General features: G+C 36.0%; 1 protein-coding gene across 1 annotated transcript in view; it reads right to left on the reverse strand.

Annotated features, from left to right (window-relative positions):
• UNC13C (unc-13 homolog C) overlaps nucleotides 1-16,946 on the reverse strand; it is a 460,865-nt gene that overhangs the window by 61,675 nt on the left and 382,244 nt on the right. Inside the window, exons 24-26 of the mRNA XM_087821385.1 lie at nucleotides 11,130-11,218; nucleotides 4,838-4,987; nucleotides 223-346 (exon numbers count right to left, since the gene is read on the reverse strand). Of these exons, the coding sequence (XP_087677511.1) occupies nucleotides 223-346; nucleotides 4,838-4,987; nucleotides 11,130-11,218 (363 nt within the window). The remainder of the gene's footprint in view (nucleotides 1-222; nucleotides 347-4,837; nucleotides 4,988-11,129; nucleotides 11,219-16,946) is intronic.

Raw genomic sequence — 16,946 nt, forward strand, 5'->3', positions numbered from 1 at the left:
TTTTTTCAAGAGATGAAGTTCAATTGCTACTGCCACTATATAAAACGGATTTGTATAAGAAAATGTTATTTAAATGATCATTATTAAGACACTGCATACCAAATGCCTTTTCCCAAAGTGGATTTAATTAATATTTCATTGAGGTCAAATCCACTCACTTAAACAGAAAACGATTAGATGGGTTATTGAAAAATATAATCAAACTTGAGTTTAAATACTTACGGTTTGATCTGTCAGAGGAGGGAGAACAATCTGCTTCTCTATTCTGTTGAGAACTAGCTTCCACAGCTCTTTCAAAACTCGCTTCAGAACCGTTTTCTCACAGATTTTTGCTGAGAGACTTAAGCTGAAGTCAAATAACACATGTAATCACTTATGAGTCTCCTATCCAGGTATCAACTTATTTTACTGATCAGAGAATCACATTTTTCAATACTGAGGTTCAAATACCTGCAGAGGCCTTTATAGTATTCAAATGCTAAATTTCAAATAAAAATACATAATATTAAATATCTATTTCATCATACTATACATTAGATAATTCACTACTTGGTAGAAAATGAATTCAGATTTTTCCTTTTCTTAAGTTGTTTTCTAAATGGACAGCAAGGCTCCCAAAGGACATGGTTTTCACCCTCATTCCCCCCTTGTTTACAACATGCTCTGTGTTCACGGTGCAGGCCGAACATCAATCAAATACATTTCATCAGTGCCTGGCATTGAGCCTGAACAAGATGGCAAAGATGCATCTAACTGTGCACAAGAGCCGATATTTACCAACTTTATTATTTATGAATTTTCCAGTTTTATTGATATATAATTGACATATAACATTGTGTATGTTTAAGGTGTATAACAATGATTTGACATGAGTATATATTGTTAAATGATCACCACAGTGTTTAGTTAACATCCATCACCTCACATAGTTATAATTTTTTTCTTGTGATAAAAACTTTTAAGATCTACTCTCCCAGCAATTCTTAAATATACAATACAGTATTGTTAACTCTAGTCACCATGCTGTACATTACATCCCCAGGACTTATTTATCTCACCGCCCCGTTCCCCACCCCTGGCAACCACAAGAGTTGTTCTCTGTTTCTCTGAGTTCAGTTTTTTTTTGTGGTGTTTGTGTGTGTGTGTGTGTGTGTGTGTGTTTAAGATTTCAAATATACCAACTTTAATAGGTTTAAGGTCTCTGTTACAAATTATTCTCATGGTGAGATAATGATGGTGACACCTTCTAGCACTTACATAACACTTCAGTTTATTAATCTCATCTGCAGATATTTCTCATCTATTACTATATACACTTTAGAGGTCAAAAACAGGCTCAGAGAGGTTAGGGAACTTGTCCAAAGAAGTGAAGTTAGTAAGTGAGGGCTGAGATTCAAAGTCAGGCTCTTCCTCTAAATCCACATGTCGTCCGTGTCCTGTGTTGTCCTTGATGAATGTGTTTGTGTAGGAAGGCCCAGCAGCATATGAAGACACACTGCTGCATAAATAATACTGAATGTATCAAAATATGACAATGAACTGTGAGCCTTTAAGAACAGCTAATCAAACCCATTTCACAGAGGGCCAAGGCTGGGTCATACATGTCATGAAAACTTCATTGACTATAGTCTGCTAAATACTCTGCATACTTTTGGACTCAGAAATTATAACCTGGGTTCTTGTTCTGAGAGAGAGAGAATTGACTGTTTTAAATATGTAAATATATAATTAATATTTAAATAATCAAATTAATAATATTTAAAGGCATGTGACATGTGAGAGGCAAAGGGAGAGGTTTTTAAAATACATGTTCATGTAGAAATATTTCTCCTAATACTATAATCTGTATTTAATATATCACAATACATGAAAACAACCTCCTCTGGATGAAGAGGAGAGTTGGGGACCCCTGAGGCATATCTGTGGAACTCTGCAGCCCCACTAGTTTAGAAAGTGTTGTTCAAGGGTATTATTTCTAGCCTGCTGGTGGCTATTCAATATCTAGACATAGGGTAGAAGCCAGCAGATATGTCATGGCAGAACAGCAGAATTTCTCTATGCTCAGAGAAATCCCTAGGATAACTTGAGACACAACACATCTGCAAATTTTGCAGCAGATGTGTAATCTCCATTTCCAAGGTCTGAGTTTGAGAACTGATCTTGTTTCTATGGGCAGCTCATGTACTTGGAGTGCTAACTACCTCTGCTTAGACTGGAGCTGCATGAATGGTATAAAATCATTGACATGTTTGCAGCTCTGTGTGGGATTTCTGCCAGCTGGAGGTTTACAGCTCCTTTCATGAGTAGTGAGGTCATGGTGGAGAAAATGAAACATATACAAATAAGATGTCTTACTCAGAGAGGCTGCACAAAGGCAAAAAGAGCCTATATGTTTATAATGTAACACAATTTCTAAGGGGACTTTCTCAAAGCTACCTGGAAGACTTTCAGCCCATGATTGTTAATTTTAAATAACAGGGGGGAAAAAACACCTAAAAACGGGGCATCTAGCAACCGCTTCCTTAATTTAGTCAAAGACAATCAACTTGATAAGGCAAACTGAAAGGCATGTATTTGGAGCCAGGGCTATCTAGATTCACTGACCACAGAACCAATAAACCAGAAAATTGTCAAACGCCTGGTATACTAGCTGGACATAGAGATATTCTGTCATATAGTTGGTAAGATTTTCATGATAACTCATCCAAATTTACTCCCTCCCCCTGGAAATGTCCATCCCTCATTTCCATATGTTCAAATCCAATCCACCTTTAAAAACTCAATCCAAATAAAATTTATACTGGTTGTCTGAACAGGAGATTATTACTTTACACCTTACTGTGTTTATTTGTAAACCTTCCTTATTTTTTTCTCCCTAACCTTGAGAACAGGATCAATATTTGACTTTTAAAAAATCTCTCCTAGCAAGTGGCTTTATGGTTATGCATTCTGAATTAGCTCTGAGAATTTTTGCAACTCTTCGTGACTCATATAATAACTCTTTCCAAAAATTTTAAATTTCACAATTTTTTAAAGCTCAGAGCTGTGTTTTTTTTTTTTTATCTTTATACACCGTCTCTACTAAGGATTAGAATAAATTATATGTGTGATGGTATAATAAAGTATAATTCTAAGTAGAAAATTAAAACTGAGTAAAATAAGAATCTAATATACTGAAGAGAAGTATTAGCCTCATTTTATAGATGGTGAAATGGATTGAAGGTCCCTCAGCCAGTAGCTGACAGTAACAGGGTAGCTTAAAATTTTCTGTATGTCCCACAACTTTTGGTTACAGTATATACAAAAATACAGTTTTGCTAATGACAAGTGACATATCTATACAGTGCTGACTAGAATTCTAAAGACGGAAGGCATTGCAGGGGGAGTTTTAAGAGAAGCAGAATTGCTCTGTCCTGCTTTCTGTTTACCATCACATTCACAACCAAGCGGTGGTGTGTTCATGTGATTCAACCCTGTGTTGTCCATAGAGAAGAGCCGCACAATAAGATGAACATTTTAAGGGGCTGTATAAGAAATTAGGTAATAAGAGTAAAAGTCTACATTAAGGAATTGAAAAAAATGAGAGAAGTCTTTGTCTTCCTTTTTCTCCTTTCCCTCCCTTTCCTTCCTCCCTTCCTCTCTCCGTTCCGCTATTTCTTTCTTCTACACCCACTTGCCTGCCTGCCTACTGCTAAGCTGTCTAATTACCTCCTACCTAGCTTCTAGATATTTACTCACAGAAGACTTAATTTGTCTACCAAATATTGAAATTAAAGTGATGAGATATTAGTCTTACTTATGCAGTAAGGTTACAGGCAAAGGGAAATGGAAGTAAAACAGAAGTTGTAAATAAATAGAAAAGGTTTTTCCTTTGTTTTTCTTACCTTTAAAGAGCAGGATTGCATCCTTCCTATTTTTCTTGGTCGCTTGGTATTAATTTGCCACAACAATATTAAATGAGGTGACATATGTAAACTATTAGGCATAACACCAGTTCCTCAGTACACATTCACATTTGTTTTATTTCTATTTTCCCTTCTACCTTCAATCCTGGTTTCAAGTATCACTATTTAAGAAATCATGTCTCTGGTTGCTTTAGATCAATGGTTCCCAATTTTGGACACATGTTTGAATATAGGAGCCTTGAATCAACTCCAAACTGATGAAATTAGAACTTCTAAGAGTAGGGACTGAGCAGACACATTAGAAAATAACAAGCAAGCAAACAAACAGAACATTTTGGTTAAGAACACTGTCTTCCTTGGTCATAAAGGCCTCAGTCCCACCCACTCCCACCAACTAGCTTGTAATCTCCAGAGTCGGGGACTTTGCTTCTCTTTTTCATCACTACCTAATGTCTAGACCAAGGTTTGGTACAGGGGGGCACTCAATAAATACGTATTGAAGTTTGATTGGGCAGCAGTCTTGTCTCTGAGCCGAATTAATTCTAGTCACACTTGTGTCACTCTCTTCCTCAGTAGGTTTCTGACACAAAATCAGATATTCTGGACTCAACTCAGTCTTTTTTTAATGTCCAACAGGTTGTGAAACAATATGCTAACCGAGGAGCATTAAATCCTAAAGCTCTTCCCCCTCAGAATAGCAGCCTCCTTAGTTACCAATATTTATTTCCTTTCCATGTTTCCTTTCCTGTGCAAAGTCACTCCTGCTGTTTGGCCATTTAGTAATGGACTGAAAGTGTTCTGCTTTTTAATGAGTTAATATTATAGAAGCCTTTTTAAAACCATCTTACACAGAGGAAAACAGCTTTTCTCCTTAAACCCATACCAGTCAAATTTAGGCAACGAATAAAGAGAAACCTGAATAGAAAACTTACGTTTTGTCCAAGAAGTCCATGAGAGGCCTTAACACAATCTCTGCATCCATTGCCGCACTGTTTTTATTAGATGCAGTATTTCCATTTGTTCTCATTTGACTTAGTTCAAACCCCATCTGTTTTATACACTCTTCAATGATAAGCTGGAAACTAAAAATAAGGAATATAAATACTGGAATAAAAGTACTTATGCCTTTCTTTGCTCATTTTTTTTGTTTGTTTGTTTTTGTTTGTTTAATTCAACCCACAGGAGTTTGATTTGTTTCAAATGGTATGAATTCCTTTGCTCATTAGTTTTCAAACTTAGTCGTTCAGCTGGAAAATTTTTTTGTTGCAATGAAAGCTTACTTGGAACTCACACATGTAAAGCAGAAAAAAGTAACGCTTCACAGTGAATGAATCCGATGGGGGTTCATTCGGCCCCTATCTCTCACAGTAACAGCTGAAGTGTTCTTCTGAGAATTATTTGGGGAAATGACTGTTCTTGAAAGATACTTGTTTTCTGGGTTTACCTTCTTCACTTGGCTTCTGGGACTCCACTTGCTCTTGGCCTTCCTTTAACCTGTTTGCTCCATCCCGATTACCTGACATTTAACCACTGGAGTAGGGTTGCCAGACTTAGCAAATAAAAGCACAGGATGCCCAGGTAATTTGAATTTCAAATAGTGAATATTTTTTAGCATAAGTATGCCTCATGCAATATTTGTGACATATTCATACTAAAATTTGCCCATTGTTTAGCTGAAGTTCAAATTTAATTGGGCATAGTCTATATTTTATCTGGCAACCTTACATTGTAATTCTTTTTTTTTTTTTTTTTTTAAATATATCTTTATTGATTTCAGAGAGAGGAAAGGAGAGGGAGAGAGAGAGATAGAAACATCAATGATGAGAGAGTCATTGATCAAGTCCACAACCTGGGCATGTGCCCTGACTGGGAATCGAACCCTGATCGCCTGGATCCTAGGTCAACGCTCAACCGCTGAGCCACGCCCGGCCAGGCACATTGTAATTCTCTAGGCCCAATCCTTGGACCACTCCATTTCTCCATAAAAAACCACTTTCTTGGCAACCATATCTAGTCATATGGCTTTCATGTCATCAATATACTGGTAATTCCCAAATATACATATGCAGGCGTAACTTCTAATCTGAACTCCAGGCTGTTTTATTAAATTGCCTATGTAACCTTTTCACTTAGAAGCCTGAGTTTCTCATAGCCAACATCCAACCCATCAGCAAATCTTCATAAAGTATCCTATATCTGATAATCTATTACCACTTCCAAAAGCAGCTATAGACTAACCCACCATTATCTTTCATCTGAACTTGTGTCATAATTTCCTAAATTGTCCCTCTATTCAACCCTCTACAGATATCCTGTTAAAACAGAAAGCAGATCATGTTCCTCTTGCTAAAAATCTTCTATGGCTTTCAGGTCCACTTAGAACAAAACCTACAACGTATTTTATGACTTAATTAAAGCCACACATAATCTGGCCATGGAAACCTCCCTGATCTCATTTTTTGAGACTCTTTTCTCCGCTTCATTGCAGTCCAGCCACAATAGCCTTCCCAGTGTTCCTAGAAATCTCTGGGGACACTCCTATCTCATGGCCACTATTATGTTTCCTCCTCCATGGAATTTCTCATGGTTTTCTCAGTCTCTCACTTATTTCAGGCACATGCCAAATACCACATTCTTAGAGAAGTCTTGAAAACTTGATGTGAAATGACATATCTATTATTCTTCATTCCCTTATAACTCGTTTTTTCTTAATTGCACTCTTCATTATTTGACACATTGCATCATTTTCATTTATTTGCTTATTGCCCATTGCTACAACTAGGATATAAGCTCAGTGAGGGCAGGGATCCACCCCCCCCACCCCCCACCCCCAGTGCTAAATTGCCACACTATAAAATAAAATATCACGTCTGGCACAAAGAAGTTGCTTAAGAGATAATGATGAAATATACCATTGGACCCTCTCCTTCCACCCATCCCTACTGCCTCACCACTGTAAGAATTTAACTAAGTCTGTGAAGAGTAATCCTTAGCACTATTATTTTTTTCACTTTTTAAATCCCTTATACCAGTTTTGGTGGCACTTACAAAAGCAGCAGTAAATAAAAGATTTAAATAGTGGAGACTCAGCATCACCACCATTCCTCTACAATGTCAGCTACTTTCACATTTCCCACAATGAGAGTCATTATAACACAAGTGCACGCAGGTAGGAAAAAACATTTAGGAGAATGCGGATAATTAAAATCTTGGGAAATGGCCACATCACTGGAATAGTAATGATTAGAAGGAAAGACATCATATCAGTACTGCAGTCAAGTCAGTCCCATGCTCTTCTCCCGCCACACACAAAGATGGTAGAGTTCATACTACTTGAGAAGTATCCAAATGTACCAATCCCTCAAATTCATGTAGCAGTTTAGGAAATTTCACTATATAATGCTTCCATTTTAATTAAATAGAAAGAATGTCAATATTTATTTACCAATACATGCATGCATTCTACAAACATTTAATAAACACTTACTATGTACCAGTCTCAGTTACTAGGTGCTGAAGATACATCATTGAACAAAACAGGTAGAATTTGTTTTGTAGCACAGATGAGACATTTTATTTTAGAATTTATACTAAGGAGATATTTTAGTTAGCCTGATGTCAAATACTTCCTTTTTCCAGTTTTTGGTTTTGCGACCTAACATTGGGAATCTTTGATAGATTTTAAGTCATCCTCACTTGGGTGTTTTTCTTGCTCCTGGACCTGTTATAGCAGGTTTATAAATATTGGTCCATAATTCTGAGCATATAGTCAAGACTTGGTTCTACTTCTACAGCCATGTTGGCCTGTTTCCATCTTTGACTCTTGACTTCTCTGACTTTCTTTACTGTTGACAACATTCTTGCCCCTCTGGACTTGGCATTTGTAACTGGTTCCTTGATCCTTGGATATCAGCCTGTGCTATGGATGTGGTTCATTTCTTGGCTCTCTGCATATTTATCTAATTCAAGAGAACATCCTCTTTCAGGCTTAGGTCTAAAGGAATCCAAATGCATGACCATTTGGCTTTTACCTGGCTAGGCCAGCCTTTGGACTTTTGTCAGGTAGTGGTTGTTGGGGAGGTTGGATGGGACGGTGAAGAAGGTGAGAAAGGGGGTGGTGGAGGAGGTGGTATGCTTATTTAGTGAGGGTAGAGGTGGTAGATATTTGGGGCAACAGAAAAGGAAGGTAACTCATGTTGGATATTTTGAACTGCTGATTTACCACTGGGTCGTCAGCAATCCTGTTGAGTGCAGTGATAATCACTTTGGAAATAGCTACTTTCTTTTGCACTGATTCTCAAATCAGTGGAGAGGATAGACTGAGCAGAAGGTATGATACTCACATAAATAGGTTTCTACAACAGACCCATATGGTAACCCCCACCGGAAACGAGCTGTGTGTGTGGGATCAGGCATATGGAAGAAGAGCTATCAGTGTATGAGAGAGAATGGCATTCTATCTTGGCATTAGTCCAGGCTGAAGTAACTACTGCATTTCATCTCAAAATCTTTTGTCTCTATCAATTTTTAGTAATTCACCTAAAATATTTTTTCTATCCATTTATTTGGCTGAAAAAGTCTTTATTCATCAGCTTGAATTATTAAAAGTTAATAATGACAGACTCTGTGAGCACCAAAAAGCCAAACACTCACTTTATAGAAGAATTCCTACAAAATGTTCCTGAATTCTTTGTTTAGTTAATACAGCCAGCTTCTGGTACCAAATACTTCATTAAAAGAAATGTAGTAAATGCAATCAATCAATCAATCAATCAATCTGCAAAAACCTAAGTGGCACAAGTTGTGCAATTTTAAGAACATCTTCAAATAGCACTGAAGTGGTATTATTGAGTCTCAGTTCCCAGGTGGGGGCTCTGTGGCCATGTCAGGAACCCAGGCTTCAGATGTGTGGTTTGGCTCTCCTGGCTTTACTGAAAAATCATCCTACTAGGTACATATAGTAGAATTATTTAATTGTGGGTTTTAATAACACCAGATGAAATGGAGTTTGGGCAATTAATTATGCACTTAATTTTGAAGCTCTAGACCACTAATTTAGACTCTAAGATTCAGACTAAAATTATCCAGTTTAACTTCACAGCATAATCTCACTGATCACTGTGGGCTCCCACCCCACCCTGTGTGTGATGTAGACCTGGTTAGTAGTGTGGGAAATAAAACCATAGCAACAAGGATATAAGAATTATTTTTTTATAAGGAAAGCACGACATGTGGGTTATTTATTCCAATAATTCTAGCCCTAATTAAGCAAAGCATTAGGTTCTTTCCTATATTTAAAGAATAATGAAGACATAGATATTGGGTAACCAGGAATTTCAGTATCTAGGTTAAAATAGTTGGCTGCATATGCATAAAGTACTTCAAGTGGCCTCCTAAGGACACTGCTTCTTACTTCATAACTGAAGTTTGCTCCAATTTTTTTCAAACAAAATAAAATGGCCCCAAACCAAATAAAAAGTACTTGTTCATAAAGATGACTTGGATATACTACAGAAAGTAATTTAAATATACTTTTTCTATTTATATTCTAGTTCCTATTCTGTTTAGTCATCTTATTTCAGATAAAGTTCCAAACATGCCTGGCTATACCTGACCACTGTTTCTCCTCTTAGCTTTGCTAAATAATCTCTATTTTTGCCTTCCTCGCTGAAGGCAACAGTCTTTCTGCTAACCACGTACTAATTCACAACTAGAGTAAAGAGAGGTGAGCTTAAAACAGCTGACTGAAGGCACCATCACTAGGTGTCACCCCAAGTCGGAGCCAGTGAGTTTCCAACTGTCCAAGACAATGTCAGTTTCTCCAACTCCAGGTAAACAAAACCTTCAAGTTCCTTATTCTCATCTGGGTGAAGTTAACAGGATCATCCAGATCAGCTAACAACATGAAACAGAAGGCAGAGTGACTACCCTCAGCTCAATACAGCAAGGCAGCATCTCACCCAGCACCTGAACTATGAGGCTGGGCTCCACAAAGACCATGAACACACTTCTAATTCTGAAGAGGAGGGCAAGTATGGGCTTTTCTTTACTTTGCCTCATTCCTATATTTGAGTGAAAATATGATGGTGTCAGTGTATTTTACTTTTTAGTCTCTGATTTAAAGTGGCATAACTAATCCATAAACATTTATTAAAAGGTACCGTTCCAAAACACAAGTGATGACTGGAGTTCAAAGAGCCCTTGCTGTAAGAGTAATTTTTAGTTTCATTTGATAGCTGAATGCATAATTTGAAATAGTAAGTCAACATTTATTGGGCTAATATTTAAACCAAATTCTAGCCCTGGCCAGGTAGCTCAGTTGGTTAGAGCATTGTCCTAGTACACCAAAGTTGCAGGTTCAATCCCTGGTCAGGGCACATATAAGGAACAACCACTGAATGCATAAATAAGTGGAACAACAAATTGATCTCTTTCTCTCTCTCCCCCTCTAAAAATCAATAAAGAATAACAAAATTAAAACAAATTCTGCATGAAATTAGTGTACCTCTTCAAAGATGTGCTTGCTTTCCTATCTATTTCAATATTTGATGATGAGATGACGGTGTTTTTCCTAGAGGACCAAAATGAATTTTATATTGGATAAACTTCTCCCTCTTTAGAACACCACCATGGACAAGTACAGTTAATTTTTTAAAAAAATAGAGAAAATATGAATGTGTCTGTAACTCCCACAGAGTAGTTTCATTAAGATTTCAAAGCCCTAAAACCTATAACCCTGACTTAATTCAGTTATGGGGTTGGAGTTCAGTTATCTGGAAATTCAGCCACATTGATATGTATGGCATGAATGCAACTTATATTTCTTATGGATGTCAAGGTTTTCTTCCTTCCTTCTTCCCTCCCTCCATTCTTTCAATACCAGTTGGTTAAGCTCTAAACACTAGAATTGCAAATAGGAATGAGATATGGTTTCTGTCCTTATGAAGCATATAGTAAAGTGAGGGGATCAAGCAATTAAACCATGACTTAGAGCACAATGCTGTAAATGCCACCTGACTGAAGGATATACAGAGTTCTGAGGAGCACATAGAGAGATATCACTGTAAGAATGCAGGGTCAGGGACACTTTCCAGAGGAGATGCTGCTTACATTAAGTCTTCAAGTGAAATGGATTTAGCCAGCCAGGGGAGAAAAACAGCACTAAAGGCATAATTACTATTAACTAAAACTTAATATAATAAAATAACTACATCAGCCACTTACCTTTCACCATAAGTGATGCTGAGCTCATCTAGAACCCCACTGAGTTTAACTTGAAGTTCTTTTAGAATAGTACTAGCTTCAGGATCTAGCTGCAGAGAGACCATAAACAATATTACTTAGGGGTTCTGAGAAAACATATTTTTCTCTTACAAGTATTTTGCTTGTTATAAGGTAATGTTAAACAATAAAACACTTGTATATTTTTTTCTTTCCTTTTCTATCTTTGAAGTCAATTTAGAATTTAGGAAATTCTAAATAAATCAGAAGAGTTTTTATATATACAAAAGGTGATTGAAATGCATAGCATGCACACAAATAAGTGCTAGATAGCAAAGCCTTTGTTTGTTACAGCAATGGGATGCAAGGCATAGCAACATGACCTTCAAGGGCATGGTAGCTTCATAACTTTGAAAAACTAACAATGCATTACTTAAATATATGTGTAGCTTCAAAATAATTTTCATCTTTAATATTTCTGTAAATGAATAGGCACAATACAAATTTTTTTAAATGGTAAATTAATTTTTGAGTACTGCATTGTGTCTCACTTAAAGGTGTTTTCATATTTTTCCAAGTATGGAATTAATAGTAACAGGATTACTAATAGTAATAGCAAAGAAATTATCCAAACTTTCCAATGTTTCTCTGAAAGTGAAGGCCCCACTTCTCTTTTTGGATGTGAATTTGAAAATCAGAGTTCAGGATTCAAAGTTTCACACTTATTTACTTTTTAAAGTTTCTCTTTTAATATTGAAGTATTTATAGCTTGGAGCTAAGCTACTGAGAAAATTTAGGGGCAAAAGAAAAAATAATTAAATCAAAATAGCTTTTAATGCTTGTTCTTAAAGTGCAAACTTTAAAAGCCAACTTTTTTTTTTACTGGATTTCAGTTCTTAAAATAATGTTAATATTAAAAAAATGTTAAGTAGGGAAAAATAAAATTAATTAATAAAGTTGCACTATAAATCAATGCACAAAAAATAAACACATCGATCTATCAAGTTGCAGAATATTTTTGTAACTAATGTTAAAGATCAACACAAACTTGACCAGCATTTAGAACATTTTATTCCCTTTGTTAATCATGTTTTTGCAAATAAGTGGTAAATAGGATGGCTTCTAATAGATGTATCAAGCTGACAGAGATTCCTGTGAAGGAAAATTTAGACTATTCTCTGAAATATAAGCCAATCTTCCTTTGACTCTTTGTAAATTCAGCTTCCTACTATTAGTACCTATAATTCCTACAGAGGCTGGTCTACTATTGGGAAGAAGAGAATGGGATAAAGCCAACTTTTGGGAACAGAACAAATTAAAGGAGGACTTCCATCAATGGAACCTAAGAAGGACACCCAGTACATACAGGACACGCAAGCAGCTTACACTCCTGGCGCCTGCCCAAGGACAAAAAGTACTACACGTCCTCCAAGAGCATTTTTTAATATTAAGTAACTGTTAGGGAGAAGTATTATTTGTATACCTTAGCCACTGGGCAGCTTTGGGTTGTATTGATGTGACTGAAAACATTGGAATAGAACTAAAAAATTGTACTTGACATCTGATGCTTTATTGGTTGTTTCAAACCAATCCTTGATGTCAATTTTGACTCAAATCCAGGTGATTTCAGGATTGGTTAGTTCCTGCTTTTTTATTAGAGCTAATATGATTCTTCTGGACTCTGTATTTTTTTCTCTCTTTGTCATCAGATAGGCTCACAGTTCTTACCTACAGGCACACAGGCCACCATAACAGATGTAGACTTTTCTAGGAGTTGATTTCATACTTTCTGAGAGTTCTGTTCTGCTATAGCTAGCTGCAAGGAGTGAGAATCAGAAAGACAGCTGGAGAGTACCTATTTAAAAAGACCTCACACTAATATGCACCTAAGCACAATTAGCCTAATAAACCATAATTCCGCAACCTTTAACCGAAAAAAGTATGTGGATTGTCCGACCCAATCCTAGGGAACCATGCAAGCTGAATTTTTTTGGTGTATTTTATTGATGTTGTCCCAAGGCCAACTTTTACCTGATTTTATTTGTATAAAATATTGCAGAATAGGGAGTAAAAAGAGAAGCACTTCCATATGGTTGTCTTCAGGTTTCCCACACCTTGGGAAACTGTATGGGGCATAGATGATTGTCCCTTACCCACACATCTGCCACCTTCAAAGAAATGGCTCAGATAATAGGGTTTGCTTCAGGAAATGGGGTTGGTTTTTATTTAAAAATCTGTATTTTGTTTTCATATTAGTTTGATATCTACTTTGAGGTAGTTTGTTCATCTGTTAAGAAAATGACTTTAAAATCATATAAAAATGGTTAGATAGGTCAGCTGGGTAAAATTATTCTATTTTCCCATAAATTATTTTAGTCCACCTTAGATATTCTGGGAATGGAGATTTCTTATCAAATAATTGGCTGTTACTTGAAAATCTGAAATAGTCAAACTATAGAAATTTAAATATTGGTTGACAGTTTTCATTTCCTGAGAGAAGGATGGGTTTCTAAGTAGGTGCTGACAAAATCCTTATAACCAGGCCAAAAGGGGGGGGGGGGGGAGAGAAACAAAAATTTTTAGTTTCAGTTAAGTACTTAATGTTTATGTGATCCAAATCATACCATAAACCATTAAAGTAGAAAAGGTAATTTTGAGGCCAATATTCAAATTGTAGGTCTTTTGCAATAATAATGGGCATAAATACCACACTCTATTAAAAAAATCTCTTTAGGAAGGAATTTTTCCAATTCTTGAATAATTTTGCATTTCTTTATATGACCAAATTAAGGAAATTTTCCTTACTTCTACAAATTCCCTAAAGTTTGTAAAAAATAATAATTTGGCTTTGAGAGTTTATCACCTAAATTACTAAAAGCATATATTACAAACAATTGGCTACTTTTGAAAGGTAAAAAACTGCCTAAATTTTTTTCACAAAGATTTCAATCTTAGCCTAGTTCATAAGTTATATGATATCAAACACCAAAATTAACTTGCACCTTTTCTGTTTCATTATTGAATTATTAAAAGCCAAGAGAAAAAAATTTCAAGCATTCTAAAGTCACAGTTAATAAATTTATTTTAAATTAGCAACTGAGATAGCATGTGTACCTGAACAACTTAATTGCCTGACAAAAAAGAAACAATAAATGGCTCCATGTAAAGAGGAATATACTCAATGAAAATGTAAAAATACTGAATCAAATTCTGAATTTATGGTAAAACTTCCAAAACAGATTTTATCCACACTCTCAAAGGTCTAAGAATTCTAAAATCTAGGCTAGTAAAGTGTGGTTCTCAAGATCAAAATGAACCTTAGTCATATATAGGTAGTACCTAATTTTTACACCATTGAGATATTTTATACCATCCAGCCTTGGTAGCATAAATGACTTGTCTGGAAGTGATAGCTAGCAGGCAAGGAATCTTCTAAGTTCTTCGTCATTACGGCTCTTCTACTTTTCCTTTAAAAGACAATTCACTTATCACCTCCTTTTGCAAATCTTCCTCCAAATGTTGCTCACCCCAGGCAGTTAGTAGCTTTAACTTCTATACTAGCTGTGCTTTTTACTATTATTGCCCACACAACACTCTCTTCTAATTGTTCTCTCATAAATCTGTATCTTCCATGGTGGAACTCTCTCTTACTTAGCTTTCTATCTAGGTGTCTTAGGGCCCTGCATGCCTAGGCATTTACCAAATATTTGAGGAGGGAGGCAAGGGCAGAAAGTGGTATGCACAGATTCCCTCAAAGAGAATCCTGATGTCCAGAACACTCCTTCTCCTTGGAATGATACTTCTCAGTGACTATTAATAGAATTCTTTTCCATTTGAAATCTTTCATTTCTTAGCAACCATATATTCTGCAGTTACAACTTAGTCCTGATTTCAAATATTTGTCTTTTTGCCAGACCATGTCAGATTATGTCCTGATATTTGTTTGGTTCCAAAAATATGGTAATCATACCCACAGTGCATGTTTGTTTTCCAGCACAAAATCTGTCCCTAAGAGATGTAAAGGGAGTATATGTTATTTCAGCCTCTTACAACAGCAATTGTTACACCAACCATTAAGGTCTTGCTAGATTTATTACTAGTTGGTTGGAAAGTGGCATTTAAACCCTTTTAATAACTCAAAACAAACTCCCCCCAAAATAAAGAGTGTATGGAAGAAGTTAACAGTCTTTAGTGTGAATTTCACTCCTTTTCCACAGAGTTCACCGCTACCTCATTTCCTTTCTCTTTTCCACAGGCTATTAGGTGGCCTTTCCTCATGTTCAGCTCATGAGTGTTAGGGTTGCATTGTTTGTTTATCTAAAGTAGTACAGATCAGGGAGGACGATGGCCCTCATTTTCACAGGGTCCAAGATTGGATCATTAGTCTGGTATGTTTCACACCCTCCTCAAAATTTTTGCAGAAAATCCTTCAACAAATGTTAACTGCACCACTACTTCAATGATAAAGTAAGCCTCATTTCCAAGAGAAAATATCGCTCAACTTGAGCTCTAGGTTCCTTCTTCTGGAATTTGTTTCATCAAATATCCCTTTCTATTTTCCATCCCTCCATCATTATTTTTATTACCCTATTCTATAAATGTGCTCAAATAACATGTTAAAATATAAAGTAGAACAAATAATAAAAGGAAAAACCAAACCTATCTGGGACTACTTTCTCATTGACCTCTTGCTGATATCTTTCCTACTCTTCAAATTGCTCACACTCTAAGTGTAAAACTTGTTGCATCCATATACTTCTCTCTTAAATACTCATTAAGTCTCTGTAGTGCAGCTTCTGCTCTAGACACTCCACTGAAATGTTCACATATAGGTCACCAACCATCTCTTAATTACTGAATGCAATGACTTTATTTTCCTATCCAGCCTTCATTCATACTGTTGTTTACTCTGTTTCCTAAGCTCTTTATTTTCTTGCTTCTCTAGAGACTATCTTCTCCTACCACTTTTATTTTTCAGCCCATAATTTGTCTATCTTTTATTAGCTTCTCCTTTTATCCTTAAATATTAATGTCCTTCGATTTTCCCTTCACAGTCCTTTTTTCACTATAGTTTCTCTTCTTGAGCAATTACACTCTTACCCATGGTATCAATGATCACCTCTATGCTAATGACCCCCAAATCTATTATCTACAGCTTTAATAGGATACCTGATGCATCATGGCTAAATTCCCCCAGGCCTACTAGCCTTTTCCACGTTGATGACCTCAAGCTCAACATATTAAAGAGTGATCTTATTACCTGCCCATCTTTAACTTATTTCTCTTCTTATTGTCTCTGATTTGATTGATAACATACAATTGTTTAAGGCAGAGCTGTGAAAGTCATCTTTCACTCCTTTCTCTTCTTTCTTTCACATTAACTTAGATACCCAGTACAATTAATAGTATCTCTGAAGTGTCTTCTCCATCTGTCCTATCTTCCTCTTTTTCTAGTGCAGAATTTTTCTCATTCAGATTATATTCTAATCACCTCTAAGTTGTATTCTTGTTCCTGTTTTCCCTCTTCTATTTAAACTTCCTAACTGTTCCTAGAGTTGTTTTAATAAAGGCCAAATCTGATCTTGGCACCTGCTACCCTCCTACTGGCTTTCAACCAGGGAATTACTTCAAGCCATTTCTTATAAACTGATCTGAGCTCTTGCTATTTCTTTTGTTTGGAAAAGATCACTTCTTTCCAACCCTTCTATTTGAAAATTTACTTATCCTAAAATGCCTGGCTCAACTTAATATATGATTGAGAAATATATGATTGAGAAATTAGCAAAAATTCCCTAGTGATTTCAGCAGGAGTTATTTCTT

This window comes from Miniopterus natalensis, chromosome 1 (assembly GCF_054644295.1).
Source record: "Miniopterus natalensis isolate mMinNat1 chromosome 1, mMinNat1.hap1, whole genome shotgun sequence".
NCBI classification, from domain to species: Eukaryota; Metazoa; Chordata; class Mammalia; order Chiroptera; family Miniopteridae; genus Miniopterus; species Miniopterus natalensis.